Source organism: Psammomys obesus, unplaced genomic scaffold (genome assembly GCF_907164565.1).
Source record: "Psammomys obesus unplaced genomic scaffold, mPsaObe1.curated_primary_1811, whole genome shotgun sequence".
NCBI lineage: Eukaryota > Metazoa > Chordata > Mammalia > Rodentia > Muridae > Psammomys > Psammomys obesus.
In genome coordinates this window covers 174,739-195,105 of record NW_026596040.1, presented here as the reverse complement: position 1 = coordinate 195,105, position 20,367 = coordinate 174,739, and the positions used below count along the sequence as shown (strand labels likewise).

Here is a 20,367-nt window from a genome sequence, read left to right as displayed (position 1 = left end):
GCGCAGTACGCACGCTGGGGGTGGGGCTGGCGGCTGGTGGGCGGGCGGGCGGCTGAGGCTCGGGGCCTGGTCCCCTAGCACCATGGCCAAGACCGTCGCGTATTTCTACGACCCCGATGTGGGCAACTTTCACTACGGTAGGGCTCAGGGTTGTTCGGGAAGAGAGGTTTCACGGCAAGGGCTGTAACTCTAAGGGCGGGAACTGATCAACTCTTTTTCTTCCCTCCCCCAGGAGCTGGGCACCCTATGAAGCCCCATCGCCTGGCATTGACTCATAGCCTAGTTCTGCATTATGGTCTCTATAAGAAGATGATCGTGAGTCCTGCCACTTCTGTGGGGGTTTGGGCCTGGGCAGAGAGCTGTAGCCTTAGACTGGGGCTGGACATACCAGGCCATCTACCCTTAGAGAAAGGGGAGCAGGACAGAAGGCAGGGAGAGCATTACCTATGTACAGGGCAGTTTTGCTGGTAGTAATGAGTGGGTGTTGTTCCCCCCCCCCCGATTTAATGGGAGATGTATTTTTGACCTTAGGTGGGACTCCCTTTTAATTTGAGGGCAGACCAGCCTTTGGCCCAGGGTTAGGGGACACTTTGACGACAGGTGTGTTTCTTCCCCAAATCCTGGGCTTCACACGTTAGGTGAGTGTTCTGCCATGGCAGCACACCTGTAGGCCCTCTGCACTGTGAGGCCGATAGTGGTGCAGGACTGAGGATGAGGGTTGGGAGTATTATTTTCGAGTGAGCTTTTTCCGTAATTCCTGCTCCTCTGCCCATTTACCTGCTAGGAGCTAAAGCAACTCTTTGGGGGACAGCTCTGTGCCCCTTTGTGGTGTATGTGCATGGAATGAATCTGACTATGTGGTTTTGCTCAACTCTTGCATCTTCCATGTTATACAGTCACTCTTTCTCCCCAGCTCAGAATTTCTAGCTGTGAGATGGGAAAAATAACAAGTCCAACCCTTATGCACCATGAAGATAGCCAACATCAGTGAGCGGAGGGGCAGGCAGTGTTTGGGAGCAGAAAAGGCTAAGGTGATATTATTGCAAGTCCGTGAATCCCTGAAATTGTCTGTGTGTCCTTTTATGCATTTTATAGGAGAGAGAGAGAGAGAGAGAGGAAAAAAAAAAAAGCATTTCTTGCCCAATTTTCAAACCACTGTTTGAACCTCTACTCCTACCCCCGGTTCCCCGCCTCCCACACTGAGGATAATAAATCTTTGGTTTAGGACTTTGGATTTCAGTTAGGTTGTCATATAGTTCACATATTTTACCCCACAATGAAAAACCCAGAGAAGAGGACAGAACCTGGGTTTAGGAGAGGAGGAGTGTAGAAGGAACCAGGCCTGGGAGAGCTGGGAACAGGGCAGAGTGGGCCAGGAGCCAAGGCTGAGAAGGTAGAGGCTGGGCTGAAGGGCTGAAGATGAAGTGATCTCCAGGGGCCTTGACAAAAGTGGCTTGCCTAGCTAGCAGCCTCTCTCCTTCACTCAGAGAGATGCTGTAGAATAGCAAGGAATAGTGGGTAGGGAGATTGTTATATGTGTTTTGGACAGTCTCCAGGGCAGGTCCAGCCTCGAGGCTGGTGTAGCACTGCCTGGTTTGGTTGCCAGGCACTTTTTTCTTCCTTCCTGGCCTTGTGTGGAACCAGTAACAAGACTGTGCGTCAGGAGGACAGTGAAAGGGACTTTTATTCCTGTGAGACCACGTCTCAGCTCGAACAGATCAAGAGGTTATAGATAGCAAGAGGGTTAGAGTCAGTGGGTAAAGGTGCCATCTCCACGCCTGATGATGACCTGGGTCTGAAGCCCAGTGGTGAAAGGTGGTGACACCTATTAATCCCTGACCTCATTGTGGCGTGGATACCCATCCATCCCGCCTCCCCACTCACACATGTGCACGCGCACGCACACACACAGAAGAAATAAATAATGTAATAAAAATTTTTAATTAAGAAAGAATTTATAGCTACAGAGTAAAAAAATGAGGCAAGATAAATAGACTGATAATAAAGAAATGGCATATATGTGTGTGTGTGTGTGTGTGTGTGTGTGTGTGTGTGTGTGTATACATTTTCCTGAGACTGAGCAGAAAATTTTTAGTAATTCAGACGCCAACTCTTTTCTCTTCGTTTTTGGCTTCCACTTGTTTCCATGGTAGTTGTCACCTGTCCTGGTATTGGGAATGTCATTCAGCATTTAGATGGGATTATAATTAAGTTAGGTCTTGTCTAGTTGGTCACGCACTGGCACCCTCTTCCGGCTGATCTTGTTCTGGCTCGCCCACCTGAGAGGCATCCTGCCTTCAAGGATAAGATTAGGGCAGTGTAGAAGAAATTGAGCAGTACCTAGGCAGTCCTCAAGGTAACGGCTTCACTTCTGTCTCCATCCCTAGGTCTTCAAGCCTTACCAGGCCTCCCAGCATGACATGTGCCGCTTCCATTCTGAGGACTACATTGATTTCTTGCAGAGAGTCAGCCCCACCAACATGCAGGGTTTCACCAAGAGCCTTAATGCCTTCAACGTGGGTGATGACTGGTAAGGGAAGGATGGGTTTTGTTGTCAAGCGCCGGGAGGGAGGCCGGGGGTCACGCGGTAGCAGTGGAAAGAGCCTACTAGTCAGTTAATTATCATTCACTCATTTGTTTGTCAGTAATTACCTAATGGTCATTTGGTCCATCTTTGCCAGGTCCTGTGCTAAGTCTGAGGGATGCAGTGGTGTAGAAAAATGACAAGGTTTTAATATTCTACCTTTGCTGAGTCCTGTGAGGAAGACTACGTCTGACTATGAGTGTGTGTACTAGAAAGAACATTTCAGGGAAAGACTGGTCTTAGATGAAATGATAGAGATGGAACTGAGGTCTGAAAGCAGGAGGGTGAGGGGAGAGATGTGGGTAGGAGGGACTGTGCTTAAGGGGCTGTGGTAGTGTGTAATATGAGGAGTACCAGTGAGGCAGTCCAGAAAATGAATAGAAGAGTGATGTAATGGAGGCTAAGAAGACGACTGGGGCCTTTGTAAAGTATAAAGCCTGAGAAAGCTCACATCTGTAATCCTGACACTTAGGCAGAGGCAAGAAAATTGTCAGTTCAGGGCCAGCCTATACTATTTAGTGAGGCCCTGGTTTTGTTTTGTTTTGTTTTGTTTTGTTTGTTTTTAAGGTAAACAGCTATCTTATATATCAATGGTTTTGTTTCTATAGTAGATGAAGGTCATTAAAGCCAGGAAATGATTTTATAGGACTAGTTTTTAATTAATTAAACTTTTTTTCTTTTTTGGGGAGGCATGGTGGTATGCCTTTAATCCCAGCGCTTGGGAAGCAGAGGCAAGCTGATCTCTACGAGTTCAAGGCCAGCCTTGTCTAGAAAATGCATCCAGGACAGCCAGGACTTTGATATACAGAGAAACCCTGTCTTAAAACACCAAAAAAAAAAAAAAAAAAAAAAAAAAAAAAAAAAAAAAAAAAAAAAAAGAGAATGCTAGGAATTGAATTCAGTCTTTTATGCATGCTACTCATCCCTAACCAGACCAGGTTAAGACAGAGCTTATATTGTAGGCAGAAGACTCAGAGTTGGAACACTAGAGAATGGGCAACAAAACTGAGCCTCGCATTAGTGAAAAATAATAAACATTGTGCTGGAGAGATAGCTCAGCAATTAAGAGCACTGGCTGTTCTTCCAGAGGTCCTGAGTTTACCCACAGGGTGGCTCACAACCATCTATTATGGGATCTAATGTCCTCTTCTGTCATGTAGGCACATAGGCAAATAGAGCATATATGGGGGGTGGGGCAAGTGTGGTTTGAGACAGGGCTTCTCTGTAACAGCCCTGGCTGTCCTGGAACTCTCTTTGTAGTTTATCTTGAGTCACCTGATAAATAAATGGGATAGGACACAGATCCAAAGCCCAGGTTTTCTGTTTGTTTGAGATAAAGTCGTGCCAGATGGCCCCAGGCTAGCCTTGAACTTGACTCTGAAAGCAGCATAGAACAGAATGGGCTATAGCCTCCTGACTTTTAGAATCAGTCTTACTGCACCACATCTGGCTCAGAGCCTAGGTCTGTAAGCGATTTCCTAATCTGTCTTACTGAAAGAGCTGACTTGACAAGTAGCCGGGACTGCGGGATAAAGGCAAGCTCCTTAGTCTGCCCTGCGCACTGGTACCCAAACCTCACCCCCACAGTGCGGGAGTGCTCTGAGCCTCCTCAGCCTTCTCACTCCACTTCCATGTGGCTCCCACGTCTCCTTTCTTTTCTTTGAAAATAATATTTAAAAAAAATGTCACTGTGTGTGTATGTATATGTGTGTATACCACATATGTGGGGACTTGTGGAGGCCAGAAAAGCTCATTGGAGGTGGGGTGACAGGCGGTTGTGTGTCTCCTGATATGAGTGCTGGCAACTGAACACAGGTCCTCTAGCATCTCTCCAGGCTTTCTCTCTCTGTCTCTCCTTTCCATGTCTTGTTTTGTTTTGATTTTCAAGACAGGATCTTTTTATGTAGTCCAGGCTGTCATTGAACTGGTGGTTTTCCCATCTCTGCCTTTCAGTGCTGGGATTCCGGGTGTGTGTCACTGTGCTTGGCCATCCATATAGCTTTTCTTCTTCTTTTTTAATGTTTATTTGTCGTTTATTTTTATGTGAATGAGTGCTCTATCTGCACGTACATCTCCACGTCAGAAGAGGGCACCAGATCACGTTATAGATGGTTGTGAGCCACCGTGTGGTTGCTGGGAAGTGGACTCAGGACCTCTGGAAGAGCAGCCAGCACTCTTAATCTCTGAGCCATCTCTGCAGCCCCATACAGCTTTTCTTGGCAGTGTTGCCCCAGAGTTCTGTCTTCTATGCAGTGTGCTGCTCATTTGTTGTTGAGTCACATACTGTCCTGGGCAGTTTCTTATTCTCTCTTTTTTTACTGGACAGTGTTTCTCTGTGTAGCTCTGGATGTCTTGGAACTCTGCTCTGTAGACCAGGCTTGCCTTGAACTCAGAGATCCATCTGCCTCTGTCTTCCATTTGCTAGGATTAAAGGCATGCGCCATCATGATGGGCTATGGTGTTTATCTTTACATTTCAAAATAATAAAATTTCTTTACTCCTACTAATTTGTAATATTTAGATAATACCTAGTATGTGCTAGGTACTGTTTTAAATGCTTTGTAGCCATTTTCTCTATATCAACAACCCCTTATCAGTCAGGGCGTATATTTTGTACAGATAAGGACACTGAAGTATGGCTTACCTACCCCACCTCACCATCACTAGCGTCATGGGTGAACTTCTGAATCTGGGCTTACAACCATACTTCTCTACTGTATTATCTCTTTTTGCTGTTTTTTTTTTTTTTTTTTTTTTATCAATTTTAGGTGTTGTCTAATAAGCCATTGGTGTGGGGTATGAGCAAATTCATTTTTCTATATCACCCCACTGTGTTCTTCTTTTCTCCCATTTCACAATGCAATAATATCACAGTTTATATTACTAATGTATTTGCTTTCTTGGAAATTTATTTTTCCTTTATTTACTGATTTTTGGTGGGGTGGTAAAGGTCAGAGGACAGTCTGATAGATCAGAATAGATCTTCCTATGGGTTTCACAGATTGAATCCAGGCTATCAGTTTTTGTAGCAAATGCCCCCATCTGCTGGGCCATCTTGTATTGTGGGTTATTAATATTTAATATTGATTTATTTTTAAGTTAAACCGTGGTTATTTGTAAACTAGCTGTATACCCGAATCACCACACAGAGACTAGGATTTATTTAATTAACCTAGAGCACAATGCTGGGCAATAGTCCATCCTAAACCTCTAAGCCCGCATAGTTTCCTACCATTCAGATTTCCCACATTATACTTTTAGTCATATCTTATATTTTATATAAATATGAAATATTTTATATTTTAGTTCATCTCTCCTCATGGTTGGAAGACCTCTCCTGCCAATCTCTCTCTCCTACTCCCCCTCACTTCCTTCTCCTCTCTGGACCCGATGTCCTACCCTATTCTCTCCATTGCATAGCACTGGCTGATTGTTATATTAACAATTACAGAGAACAAATGGTGGCATGTTTACACAAACTTGAGACAGGTGATGCTTAGAATAAGCAGAATGAAATCAGATAATGGGGTAGAGAAATCAGCATTTGAATGAACAAGGGTAAATTATATACATTCCAAAAGAACATTATACCAACAATCTTGATACCCCCTTATTTGTATGTTTATTTGTTTATTTATTTATTTAGAGACAGGACCTCTAGAGCCTAGATTGTATAGCTAACGATGACTTCTGTCTACTTCAGAATGCTATGATTATAGTGTGATCTACTATATCTAGCATCAACTTTTAAATTAAATTAAATTAAATTAAATTTTTGAGACAGGGTCTCATTGTGTAGCCTGGGCTGGCCTAGAATTTCTTTTAGAGACAGTCTGGCCACAAATTCAGATATTGTCCAGCCTTTGGTCCTGAATGCTGGGATTAAAGATGTCTGCCACCACACCCAACCTTTACATTTTAAAATTATATGCTTACATTATTATTATTTTGTTTTGATTTGAGACAGTTTCTCTGTGAGCCCTGCTGTCCTAGAACTCGATCTGTAGATGAGGTTGGCCTTGAGCTCACAGAGATCTCACCTGCCTCTGCCTCCACCACCACAGACCATCTGTGCTTACATCATTATAACTAAAGTGCCAAATAGAACTATTAGTCTATTTTGTCATATAACTTTTTGATTTTCCTAGAATTGGCAATGACATTTTTTTTTCAATTTGCTTAGTTTTCTACTCATCAAACACAAATCTTTTTAAGTCTTGAAAAACCATAAAACTCCCTATACTCTGTTTTTTTTTTTTTTTTTTTGCCATCCTGAGATTTGAACCCAAGGCTTTGTGCATCCTAGGCAGGCATTCTGCCACTGAGCTACTAATGTATTCCTACCTAATCATGTTTTCTTTCATGGTCAGTATATAGGCTGCACTGGTTTCTTGGAGACCTAAGACAAAGGATTTATTTATTTTTTGTGGCACTTTGGGATTGGTTGTATGCATGCTGTACTACTGTGTTTTAATTTTTAAGCTCAATATAGCTAAAGTATTTAAATTTTTAAAGTTTTATTTATTTTATTTTATGTATATAGATATTTTACCTTCGTGCATGCCATGTGCATACCTATTGGATCTTTAGGAATTGGAATTGCATATGGTTATGGGCCAACATGTGGGTGCTGGGAATTGAACTTAGGACTTCTGCAAAAGCAACAAGTGCTGTTAACCATGAGTCATCTCTCCAGTCCCTATTTAAAGTACTAAAAAAACTAGGTACAAAGATGTAATTTACATACAGTAATTTCACCTTTAAAGATATGTATGTATTTATGAGTATGTACATATCTGTGTACATGAACGCTGTGCCATATATTTGGGGTACCCATGAATGACAGTAAGAGGATGTGGGATCTCTTGGAACTAGAGGTATAGATGGTTACAAGCTGTCTGATGTGAGTGCTGGGAACCCAATTTGGGTCTCCTGGAAGAACTCTTGATTGCTGAGCCATTTTTTTAAGTGTAATTCATCTTTTTAAGGTGTCCTATTTGTGTGTTGTGTGTGTGTATGTGCATGAGGACTCATATATATGAAGGGGTATGTATGTATGTATGTATGTGGAGGCTAGAGAGCAACTATTGGCTGCCATTTCTCAAGTGTTATCCATTTTGTTTATGTGGTTTTGAGACAGTCTTTGTATGTAGCTCTGGGTATCCTGTGACTCACTATGTAGACTAGGCTGGCCTTGAATCTACAGAGATCTGCCTGCCCCAGAATGCTGGGATTAAAGGCATTCACCACAAACCTGGCCACCTTGGTTTTTTTCTTTTCTCTACTTCTCTGTGTAGCCTTGTCTGTCCTGGAACTCGCTCTGTAGACCAGAGTGGACTCACAGAGATCTGCTGCCTCTGTCTCCTGAGTGCTGGGATTAAAGGCTTGTACCACCACAGCCTGGCTGCCATTTTGATTTTTTAAACAAGGTCTCTCATTGGCCTGGAACTAGTCAGCAACCCCCTCAGATTTGCCTTCCTAGAGTTGGGATTAGAAGCATAAACCATAAAACTTGACCTTTTTACATGGGTTCTTTAGATCAATTCAGGTCCTCCTACTTGTAACATAAGCACTTTAATTGACCAAGCCATCTAGCTCTGAGGTGTCACATTTCTCAGAGTTTTGATAGAGTGTACCAGGGTACTGAATATTTCCTTCACTCTACAAATGTAGTCAATCCCTTTTCTCCACCTAGCTCCAAGCAACTATTGATCTGATTTATCCTTATATTTTATCTTTTCTAGAATGTTACATAAGTGGAATCATACAGTATGTAGGTGGTAATCAAAGTTGACATGTGGTTTAATGTGATAACAGTGTGCTAAAGGCTTTCAGTTAGTTGTATCGCTGTTAGTATTTCATATGAATAGGGATGCAGTTCTTTCTTTAAAAATGTGTAACCATAGGCCAAGTGCTGGTGATGCAGTTTTAATCCCAGCACTTGGGAGGCAGAGGCAGGCAGATCTCTGAGTTCGAGGCCAGCCTGGTCTACAACGCAAGTTTCAGGACAGCCAAGGCTATACAGAAAAACCCTGTCTGGGAAAAAAAAAAAAAAAAAGTATAGCTTTTGTAATATATAGCAGCCATAAGCAATATCGTTGCATGTTATGATAAACTGTGGCAGACGTCATTTGTTGTCAGTCTCTCCAACCTCTTCTTTTAGCTCAGCTTCCTCGCATTTTCTTGTGTACCTAAGAACCTAGAAACTGTTTGCTTCGCTTCCCAGGTAGAGTACAAACTCCCTGTCAGTTGGACATTTTTATGCTTCCTGTACCATGCTTTGCACAAGGTTTGGCACAAGATTTGGTCCAAAATCTTTGTTGAATGAATCCGTAGATGGCTCAGGTGTGGAGGAGGGGAAGGGAGCTGTAATTGGAGTTTGAGTGGGGAAGGAGGTGGACAACAGCAAGAGGGGTGTCACTCCACTCTCTTTCCTGCAGCCCAGTGTTTCCCGGGCTCTTTGAGTTCTGCTCTCGATACACAGGCGCATCTCTGCAAGGAGCTACACAGCTGAACAACAAGGTGATGTAACCCCGAGTCCTGAATTTTCTGTGGGTCTCCAGATCCAAGGCCATCTAGCCTTGACCCAGAACCCAGCTTCAGTGGTGGGCAGGAAGAAGATTCAATGGGTGTTTATCTTTCAGATCTGTGATATTGCTATCAACTGGGCTGGCGGTCTACACCATGCCAAAAAATTTGAGGTAAGGCTGCAGTGGGGAAGACTGGCTACCCTGAGCGAGGTGGGCTGAATGACAGTGCTGGGGTATCTAGGTAGAAAAACTGTTCCTCTGTTTATAGAGCCATCTCCCCACAGGCCTCTGGCTTCTGCTATGTCAATGACATTGTAATTGGTATCCTGGAGCTGCTCAAGTAAGTATCCCAGGAAGAGATGGGGAGACTTTAGGGACTGGGACCAAGGTTCTTGGCCCAGTCCTGACCTCCTTCCCCACTGGCTTCTCTTAAGTCCTTGATGCTTTTCTCGGTTGGCTCCTTCCTCGGTTCTGCAGCATCTTCTCTGCTGCCTGCTCACATTTCAGCCCACTCTGCACATCGCTTTTCTTCCCGTCTCTAGCCTTCAGGATGGTGCCCCGGCTGCCTGGAAGAAACTGGTGGGATGAGGTTTCAAGTGACTTGGCCAGAAGCAGACTCTAAATAATTCCAGAGCTTGTGTTGGGGAGGAGAGGATTGGGGGATTGGCCTCTTCCCCAGACTGCGGCTTTGTCCTCACACCAGGTACCACCCTCGGGTGCTCTATATTGATATCGACATCCACCATGGTGATGGGGTTCAGGAAGCCTTCTACCTCACGGACCGTGTCATGACTGTGTCCTTCCACAAATACGGCAATTACTTCTTTCCTGGAACAGGTAAGCGATAGGATCACTGTGGGTTTTTTTCTATCTTACAACTCTTTGTGTAGGTGTGTATGTGTTTTGTTTTGAGACAAGGTCTTGTTCTGTAGCTCAGGCTAGCCTTGAACAGAATCCTCTATAATCAGCATTCTGAATCATGGGATTATAGGGTATGTGCCCCTGTGCCCATCTGTCCTTCAGCTCTTTGCGGCGACTGACTCCTTAGCCTTCTGTTCTCATGTATTATGTCTCTCTTCAGAGACACCTCTCCAGTCACTCCATTAAAGTAGATAAACAGGTACCTCACCCTGTTTCTTTTTCTCAGATTACTCACTGCTAGTTGCATTTATTGTAGTTTTTGTTCATTCTCTGTCTATAGCTGTGAGGAGACACCATGGCCAAGGCAGCTCTTATGAAAGAGGGTTAATACATTATCAACATGGCAGCAGGCAGGCAGGCTCTGGAGCAGTTACTCAGAGCCACATCCTCATCCATAGGCAGAGAGAGAGACAGAGACAGACACAGAGACAGACTCTGGACTTGGCATGGGCTTTTGAAACCTCAAAGCCCACCCCCAGTGACACTTCTTCCAACAAGGCCACATCTCCTAATCCTCAAATAGTGCTACTCTGTGATGACTAAGCATTCAAAAATATGAGCCTGTGGGGGCCATTCTTATTCAAACCACCACATTTCTTTTCATTATTATGTACCTCCAACAGTATGAATTTGGTAGAATTTCATTAGGTCTATTCATTGCTTTATCCCCTGTGCCTAGTACACATCTTAGCAGAAATAGTTGTTGAAATGGGTGTGATGGCATATGCCTATTTTCCCAGTAGGCAGGCTCACGAGGCTCAGTTGGGAGGGTTGCCTTAAGTTTGAGGTGGGTGTGAGATACATTACTAGACTTTGTTTCAAAAAAAGTATAAAACAACTTAAAAAAAAATCCAAAAAAACAGAAATCAGGCTGGTGCACACATATGTAATCCCAGCACTCAAGGATGCAGAGGCAGGGGGATCTCTGTTAGTTCAAGGTCAGCCTGGTCTACAAAGAGTCCAGAATAGCCAAGGCTATGCAGAGAAATCCTGTCTCAAAAAACAAAAAAGAAAAAGAAAGAGAAAGGAAGGAAGGAAGGAAGGAAGGAAGGAAGGAAGGAAGGAAGGAAGGAAAGAAGGAAGGAAGGAAGAAAGAAAGAGAAAGAAAAAAGAAAATCAGGGACTGGAGATATGGCTCAGCTGTTAACAGCACTTACTGCCTTTGCAGAGGACCTGGTTCTTTTCCCAGCACCCATATGGCAGCTTACAGTTGTCTGCAATATTCCAGGAGATCTGATGCCCTTTTCTGACCTCCGTGGGCAACAGGCATGCCTGTGGTACACATACATACATGCAAGCAAAACACTCAAAAGTAGAAAATAAAAGTAAATCTTAAAACAATATAACCCCCCCCCCCAAACAAAACAAAACAAAACAAAACAAACCAATCTGATTTCTTTGTTTGTTTGGTTTGGTTTGGCTTTTGAGACAGGGCTTCTGGTTGTTCTGGTACTCACTACAGACCCTCTGCCTCTTGAGTACTGGGATTAAAGGTGTGTACCACCATGTCTGGCTAAATAGAAGTTTTTAACCAGGCAAAGAGGCACATACCTGTAATTCAGATAATCAGGAGGCTGAAGCAGAGGGAGTAAAACTTAGAAGCTAGGCTAGGCAACATAGCAAGTTACATAGCCATGGCCCTGTACTGAGTGAATGCAAGTTGCTGGAGCCGTAGAGAGCATGTGGTAGAGGACACAGAAGGGACAGCTGTGGTGTGGAAACTTCCTGTGCATGATCACTCTACTCACTTTTCTACAGGTGACATGTATGAAGTTGGAGCAGAGAGTGGCCGCTACTATTGCCTCAATGTGCCCTTACGGGATGGCATTGATGACCAGAGTAAGTTCTGAGGACTTCTCCCTGCTCACGCCCCCCAACCCCCTTTTTTCTCTTTCAATTAACCTCTTCTGCCTGGCATTGTCTATTGTTGGGCCAGGTGTCCTTAAGGATGAATGGCCTTCAGAAGGACCATGAACCCCTGGAGTTTGTATGCAATATAGTATGTGTATGTGCGTTTTGTTTGTTTATCTATTTTTCTGGGAAGAAGGTTGTTAGTGTTTATTAGTCACCCAGCAGTTGTGACATCATCCAGAAGTTCAGAACCAGTGGCTGGTTCTATGGGTTGCCCCTTTCCTGGGCTACATGCTCTCTCAACCCCCTTTTTCCTTTTGTTCCCTGTCTCCCCATCCCCTTGGGGTGCCAGGTTGCCCACCTTTGGCCCTCTCCCAGGTTACAAGCACCTTTTCCAGCCAGTCATCAGCCAGGTGGTGGACTTCTACCAGCCAACGTGCATCGTGCTGCAGGTAGCGCCCTCAGCCCCTAAGCGGCCCTGCCTGGGCTACAGGGAGGAGAGCGGAAGACTGACTTCCCTACATTGTGAGGGAAGGACAGTAGAGGACACCGATGCTCTGATCTTTCACGTCACTGTAGCGGTTTTGGGTTTTCCTCTTTGCAGTGTGGAGCTGACTCCCTGGGCTGCGATCGACTAGGCTGTTTCAATCTCAGCATACGGGGACATGGGTGAGCTGCCTTCCTTCTTGTTGTTGTATAAAGTTTTAGTTTCTCTTTTATTATCATTATTATTATTGTTATTATTGTATGTGCATGTGTGTGTATCTCAGTGCCCATAAGTACACATACACACAAACAAAACAAACATCTAATGAAGGAAAAAATATTAAGAGGGTAACAAGAAGGAATCTTTTTAATTATCCTTTTTTTTTTTTTTTTTTTTTAAAGGTTTCATTGTGTGGCACAGGCTGGCATTGAACTTGTGACCCTCCTGCCTTAGCCTCCCAAATTCTGGGATTACAAGCTCAGGTTCCCACACAAGGTGTGGGAATTTGCTATGGACAGCATGCTTTAGGAAGGGTTTTCTGAGAAGGTGAAGTGGGAGACCTGGAGACTCAGAAGGAGTGAGCCATGATAGAAGAACAGGAAATACTGCCCTGGGCAGTGAGAAGGGCCAATGGACCAAAAAAGAGCTACTGTCTTGACAAGAAGAAATAAAGCTGGCATGGCCAGAACATAGTGAGGTGCAGAAAGCACCGGGCTGAGATTGGCCAGAACTTTTAGACCCTGTCATTCCATGGATGATAGAAATTGTTGAAGGATCTTAAACAGGGAAGTGGCGTGGTCTGATGAGTTTGAAAGTTACCGTGGGAGTCGGGGGACAGGATAGGTAGTGGGAAGTCACTTAGGAAGCCATTAACATTATTTGGGGAAGGGCATGTTTTGATGGAGAGAAATAGGGGGTTTGAAGGTGTACCCTGAAGATTAGAACAGACAGTCTGGCTGGCACTCTAGAGTTGAGTAGAAGGCAAGATGCCAGGGAGAATATTAAGCAATACAGAGTGAGGGTGTGCTTTACTTTAAAATTTTTATTGAGACACAAAACATTAAAGTATACTAATAGTTTTTAAAGATTTATTTTTATTTGTTCGTGTGTGTATGTGTCCGTGTTCGCAAGCACCAGAAGAGGGCTGGATTCCCTGGAGCTTTCCAGTGTAGATGCTGGGAACTGTCTGTTCCACTGGGAGAGCAGTAGACGCTAATGCTGAGTTGACGTGCTAGCCCCTAGAGCAGTGCTTCTCAACCTGTGGGTCATGACCATTAGAAAACACATTTTTCTTAGTAACTGCTCACTGCCCTAAGGAGTCCTAATCTTGAGCATACAGCTGAGAGGCAGGAGGGTGTCAGGTGGGGCAGGGTGAAATGCACACTCAGTCCAAGTGCTTGCTACACAAGCAGGAAGACCTGAGTTTGCTCCCAGAACCCCTGTAAGAACACTAGGCCCAGTAGTACAGCACTTACCATCCACAATCCCAGCCCTGGGGAAGTAGAGTCAAGAAGACTCATAGGGCTGTGGCCAGCCAGCTTAGCCTACTTGGCAAGTTCCAGGTCAAAAAAAAAAAAAAAAGGCCAACACTTGAGGGTCTCTTCTGGACCCTGTACACATGAGCACACACACCCTCTAAACACACACATGCACTGGCACACATATAAAGACTCTCACACATCTATATAAGCAGTCACACACAAAGAATGTAACTTTGAGTTCTACTATGCAGAATGACAGAGAATATTATTGGGCAAATCTTTGCCCAACATTTCAAGTGATACCTGGGTCACATGTCTTGGATTCACTGAGTCCTCTTATTACTTCTAACAGGGAATGTGTCGAATATGTGAAGAGCTTCAATATCCCTCTCCTGGTGCTGGGTGGTGGTGGCTACACCGTCCGAAACGTCGCCCGGTGCTGGTGAGTCCAATCTCCTTCTCCTTTGTGATTTGCTATGGACTCCCTGAAATTGGAGGGGTGGCCCTTCCAGCCCACTTGTCAGCCCAAACCCCTCTGTTTGCTGGTTTCAGGACATACGAAACATCTCTGCTGGTAGAAGAGGCCATTAGTGAGGAACTTCCCTATAGTGGTAAGGTCCACCTCAGGATGCCCCCACAAGTGGAACCATTCTCACCAGTCTCCAGGATGACCTTGTTTGAAGGCACATGGGAAACTGTACATTCTGGGAGCTCTGCAGACTAAACCCCTGTGCTCAGAGCAGAGCAAATACTCGTACACGCGGGGACCAGGATGGGGAGGGAGATCGGAAAGTCGTGGGACTCACCTTTTTGTATCTCGGCCATACTTTTCATTCATGCCTTCCCTCACTTCTCTTCTCTAAGAATACTTTGAGTACTTTGCCCCGGATTTCACGCTCCACCCAGATGTCAGCACCCGCATCGAGAATCAGAATTCCCGCCAGGTTAGCAGCTGTGAGAAGCTGGACACAGCAAGAGGGGAGGGCTCAGGAAGGTCCAGGAGGTGGGAGGTAGGAGAAAGCAAGAGAAGGAAATTCTGAGCTGTCCCTGTTGCTCTTAACATCTTGGAGCAGTCCACAATAGAGACAGTTGGGTTGGTGGGGAGGGACAGTTACCAAGTGGGGATCTGAACTTGAAATACTACTTAACACTGTCAGGGTGGAAGGCAGATAGATAGAAGGGTGTGTTCTCTGGGACCCACCTAGTCGCTGCTGACTTTTCTTTCCTCTCTTCTAGTATCTGGACCAGATCCGCCAGACAATCTTTGAAAACTTGAAAATGCTGAACCATGCTCCCAGTGTCCAGATTCATGATGTCCCGGCAGATCTCCTGACGTATGACAGGACTGATGAGGCTGATGCAGAAGAGAGGGGCCCTGAGGAGAACTACAGCAGGTCTGGGGCAGGGGCTTGAGAACAGGTGGTTCCTCAGGCTTGCAGAGGAGGCTTCTGAGTGGAAAAGCAAATGGGAATACGAGTTCATCTGGCCCTGGCTTATCTCCTTTAGGCTACAATCATTCTACCCTTTTTGACACTTTTTAGTATCAAAACAACATATTCATTGAAAATATTATAAACAGCATCAAAATATGTTGTTTTTACACAGTCCCAGAATCATTCCACCGAAGTAACCATTATTCATGGTTTGATTTATGTGTTTTTTGGATAGATCATTTTCTATAGATTGTGAGAACACTTCTACATACACGTGTACATCCAGAATTTTATGTATGCAGATTTTTGTTTGTTGTTGTTTTGTATTTTGAGACAGGGTTTCTCTGTGTGGGCCATGCTGGCCTTAAAATCAGAGATCTTCCTGCCCCTGCCTCTGGAGTGCTGGGATTAAAGACATTCACCACCATGCCTTGCTCTTTCTTGGTATTTTGAGATTGGGTTTCAGTATTGTAGCCCAAGCTGGCCATGAGCTCATAATAATCTTCCTGTCTCGGTTTTCTAAATGCTGGGTTTATAGGAAGGTTTATATCCAGTTTTTTATAAATTTTTTTGTTAATATGGGTAAGAGCATTCTCTGTTTATTGCTCTGATTTACATTCTCCTTTTTTTTTTTTTTTTGGTGTTCTTTTTAAAAGGTCTATTTTCTTATGTCAGTGTGTATAGATCAGTGTTTTCTCAGTTGTATAATTTGTGTATTGATAGCATAGTGTAATCACTTACCACTCATGGCTGGTTACATTAAGCTCTACCCTACTCCACCTCCTTTTTTTATGGCTATTAAATAGTAAAGAATGTGACACTGAATTGTGGCACCTTATGTACACATCTCTGCATGCTTGTTTGAGTGGGTCAGAGTTTCAGAATTGCTCCCCTTAGGTCACATGCCATATGTAGTATTTTATATTTGCTGCCAAATTGCCTTTCAAGAAGTCTTTAGAGGTTTACTTACATTTTTAAAAAAAAGACCTTTTATTTAATTTTAGATTCATTTGTTTTATGTGTATGGTGTTTCATTTGAATGTATTTATGTGCACTGTACCTGGTGCCTGCCAAGGTCAGATCCTCTGGTGCTGGAGTTAGGGATGGTTGTGAACTACCATGTGGGTGCTGAGAAGAGAACCCAGGTCCTCTCTTCAGCTCCCTATTTACATTTACAGCATTTTATTCCTTCTGAGCATTGAACCCGATAGATCACTGCCCACATTTTGTTTTATAGGTTTCCTAGATTTATTTGTTTTTGTTACTTTTCCAGATTTGAGAATTATATTGAGGGGTGTGCGTGTGTGTATGAGAGAGAGAGTATGTTATCTTTATTTTTCTTAAATCTATGTTGAAAATATCTGTAGGTAGAATGAAATAGGAAAGAAAATTTATTAGTATATATCTTTTTGTTGTTCATCTTTGAAGAAATTTCTAGAAAATGAAGAGGAAGGCCAACAGAACCCAGAAGGGCCAAGAGAAAGAAAGATAGAAAGAGATGGGCTTAGGGGGAACAGGTCGCCTTACAGGATTGACAGAGCGCCCAAGTTGATGTGTGCTTCTGTGCCTGGGGTTGACGCTGACTCTGCAGCAAATTTGGATGACTTCTCAGTTCATCTACAATCTACTTTTGGGTTTTAGAATTCTGATCTCCATTTTTGTCCTCTGGACTTGGTCTTGACTGCTCTGATGCTTGGGCCTTCTCCAGCCTCCCTCCTCTAGAGATACCTCCTTATTCCCTGGCTTGGCTAAAGAAGATTCTAAACATCTGGTTCAGGCTCCTGTAATCATCCTTTCTGTAGTGTCTGTTTCCAGGTCTCTAAGGCTTGACTTCTAGAAAACTGATTGTCTTCGTCTTAATTGGTTCAGCAACACCTGTTGTTAAGATCTCCCTTTTGTCCAGGTTTGGCTTTTTCTATAGTTATGTGCTCACACCTGGTTCTAGTCTTTGCGTTATTCATATCTCCTGGGCAGCCAGCAGCAGCTTCTTCCTGCTTCTAAGCCTTGCCTCACTGCTGCCTGTTGCACTACAGCCAATGTGTGGCATACAGAGCGGCCACAGTGAATTTCCACCTTTGCAAAGCCCTGTGTATATATGCTACACAGTATATACCATCATGTTGCCATTCTGTGGCTATCAGAAAACTCTAGGAGGTGGCTCTTGTCCTTGGATGACTAGAGGAATCCAAGGCTCAGAGAGATTGGTTAACTTTCCTAGGATTCTGCAGTGAGTTTCAGGGCTGAGACTCCTGAGTGGTTGACTCCACACCTTTCACCCTGGGCTCTCAGAGATGATAGAGGTGGACTTACTAAGTAGACAAGGCCTTAGTTTCTTTGCTTCTCTTCAGTGACTGTCTCACTGTTTTCTTTCAGAGAATGTTTTTCAAAGGGAAGGAAGCCAGCATCCAGTACTTACTGAGCCCTGTGTTGCTGTCACTTCCTGCCTCATTCCAGTTTATGAGCATGTCAGTCTTCCGCTCACACCTTTCCTTGTGTCAGTCTTCTGCTCGTGTCTTTCCTTATGTCAGTCTTCCTCTTGTACCTTTCCTGGTGTCTGTCTTCCACCTATACCTCGTCTCGTCTTATCGTCCAGTTGTACCTTTCCCTTTGTCAGTCTCAGCTCATACCCTTCCTTCTCCTCGAACTTAGAAGCAACAGCTTGAAAATGACCTGCACACAGATCTTTACCTCATCTTCTGAAACTACACTTTTCTGCTCACATGACCCCCAGCTGTCCTGGCCTGCTTGTTGTTTTAGAATGGCTTGCTTCCTTTGGACCTTGTGATTTCTGTACTTGGTTTTCTTGTGGCTTGGAGGGACCTTCCTGAGATCTTTCATGAATTTCATGAAGCCAGCTTCATGGAATTCAGGTCTTTCCCCCTCAGAGTGCTCTCCCACTTTGTAGGTCACATGCCACCCTCTTGCTTATACCAGACTCAGTCACGTAAAACTCCACCATTTGAAATTATTGTATTCATTCATCTGCCTTGTTATTGCTGGTCTCATGAGGTAAACTCTGAGAGGTTGTATGGTAACCTTGCCTGGCTGATGCTCTGCTGTTTTGATAAGGCCTGTGGCAATGCCTGGCACATGGAAGTCTCCTTTTATTGGATATATGAGTTGCAATAAGTCCCTGCTAGCAAGAGCAGAGGAACTGGCTTTGAAGAATACCATAGAAGGTATTCCGAGGAGGGCTCTGGGAGGAGCCTGGAATTTGAAGAGTGGGCTCCTAATTTCTTGTCCCTTGCTTTTCAGGCCAGAGGCACCCAATGAATTCTATGATGGAGACCATGACAATGACAAGGAAAGTGATGTGGAGATTTGAGAGCAGATGGATGCTGTGTCCCCAGGAATTCCTTTTTACCTCTTGGGCGGAAAGGAAAATATGGCTCCCTGAGTCCTGAACTGGATACCTCCAGGGCCCTTTACTAACTCTGGTGAAGGGTTTGGAAACCACATGTGGTTCTAGAATCATCTACCCCTTTTCCTCAAACTGTCATAGCCTGATGATGGTCCCTGCTAGGGATGAGACAGGGACAAAGGTTTTTGGAACATTATGGGTGATGAGTCCTAGAGGTGGTCCCCGGCCCCTCTGGCCCCTTATTTGTTCCTTCCATCTTTCCAACTCAGAGACTTCTAGAGATGAAAGTTTTGACAGTACTGTGTATAAATTTTCCATCAATTAGGAAGTCACCTCTGATTTCCTCCTTGGTTGCCCTGCTGTACTTCTTGCTTCCATGCAGTGTGAACGGTGAGGGGGAGGAGGGCCTGTCTCTCTGAAACCTTAATTGCAGATGCAGTACAATTGTAAGTAGGGGAGGGTGTGAAGAGACGCCGCTCTAACTGGCTTTGTGTCCATTTTACCACCATTTTTAATCTAATAAACCAATTGGTATTTTTTGTACCTTTCTGGTAATTTTAATTCTTCCTACCTACCTATGCATGATGGGAAAAGGAAATAGAGATGATGATGTGTGTAATAAAATTGTTGCCATTCGTTCAGTACTTTATCTTAGGCCCTGTGTGTGTATTCTCCATGGGTTATTTTACTCGAATGGGGAGTTAATAGAACATTTTCACCGAAGAGTTAGATTAACCTGGCCAAGTTAGTGGCCAGAAGGTATAAAACACGGCGTTAGGCACATGAGCGCGGGTGTTTGAGATGAAGATGATAGCTGGTAAAGATACAACGCAAGTGCTTGGCTGTGCTTGATGTAAGAAACTGCTCATGAGCTGACTGAGCAACAGGGCTGGATCACGTGTGTACCACAAACACAGACCCTTTTCTAGAGGAGTTTACAGTCAGGGGCATGGTAAATGTAGGTGTTGACAGTGGTGCAAGGAGGCCTGACAGGAAATCTCTCACACTGTCTCTTCACTCTAGCTTGAAAGTAGCCTTGGAATTCTGAGCAGCCTGCAGTGAGAGCTGGACAGCTCTATGCAACTTCGCAACTGGCAACAAGGTGAAAGCCAGATTTAGGAGTCAGTAGAGTCCTTGGAGTCCATCTATGTGCTGGAGGTTCCGAAAAGTTACTGATCCTGTCCTCGGTAATACACACTTTCCTTCAGTCCTTAGGATTATCCAGTCTATCCCTCAAAGGCCCTATTGGGTAGATGTAGCCAGGAGAGTGAAGTTGCTGAGGGAGAAGATTATGTAAAGGCCATACTCAGAAAACTCATGCTGGCATGAGTTTATGCCCATGGGGAATCTTGGTTAAACATGGTTGATCTGTGTGTAAATTTTCCATCAATTAGGTTACAAGTCACTTCAACTCCCAGAGTTCAAATTTCTTAAATGGCGATACCAGTAGACTCTCAGGACATAGTGAGGAAAGATGTGTCACGTTTAACATATAGCCTGGCCTATAGTGTTCAACAAGTAGTAACTATTTAATTGCTGCTTAGGCTATTGGCAAGAATTGGTTTGTTCATGTAAAAAACAATTAGAAAGCTAACCTAGGATTCAGAGCTGGGCAATGTAACTCCATAGCTGGTCTAGATTGGTGCTGGCTCAAACTCAGTTCTTGGCACATAGTTTTCTATATCAGGTAACTCAGTTTTTACAATATTTTTTTGATGT

General features: G+C 44.1%; 1 protein-coding gene across 1 annotated transcript; it reads left to right on the top strand.

Moving 5' to 3' along the window:
* Window positions 1-31: 31 nt before the first annotated feature.
* Hdac3 (histone deacetylase 3) lies at window positions 32-19,297 on the top strand. Its single transcript, XM_055622537.1, has 15 exons — window positions 32-137; window positions 233-315; window positions 2,388-2,530; window positions 9,025-9,106; window positions 9,229-9,285; window positions 9,399-9,454; window positions 9,818-9,951; window positions 11,794-11,874; window positions 12,265-12,338; window positions 12,491-12,555; window positions 14,207-14,296; window positions 14,407-14,465; window positions 14,719-14,798; window positions 15,091-15,248; window positions 18,543-19,297. Exons 1-15 carry the CDS (start codon window positions 83-85, stop codon window positions 18,610-18,612), a joined length of 1,287 nt encoding a protein of 428 aa, XP_055478512.1. The 5' UTR covers window positions 32-82; the 3' UTR covers window positions 18,613-19,297.
* Window positions 19,298-20,367: the final 1,070 nt, after the last annotated feature.

What these genes read in the sequence shown, in the direction of transcription:
- Hdac3 (XM_055622537.1), top strand. Translation starts at nt 83, where the DNA reads ATGGCCAAGACCGTCGCGTATTTCTACGACCCCGATGTGGGCAACTTT. An exon ending in GGATGGCATTGATGACCAGA is followed by an intron (nt 11,875 to 12,264) that starts GTAAGTTCTGAG and finishes GCCCTCTCCCAG; the next exon opens with GTTACAAGCACCTTTTCCAG. An exon ending in CCTGAGGAGAACTACAGCAG is followed by an intron (nt 15,249 to 18,542) that starts GTCTGGGGCAGG and finishes CTTGCTTTTCAG; the next exon opens with GCCAGAGGCACCCAATGAAT.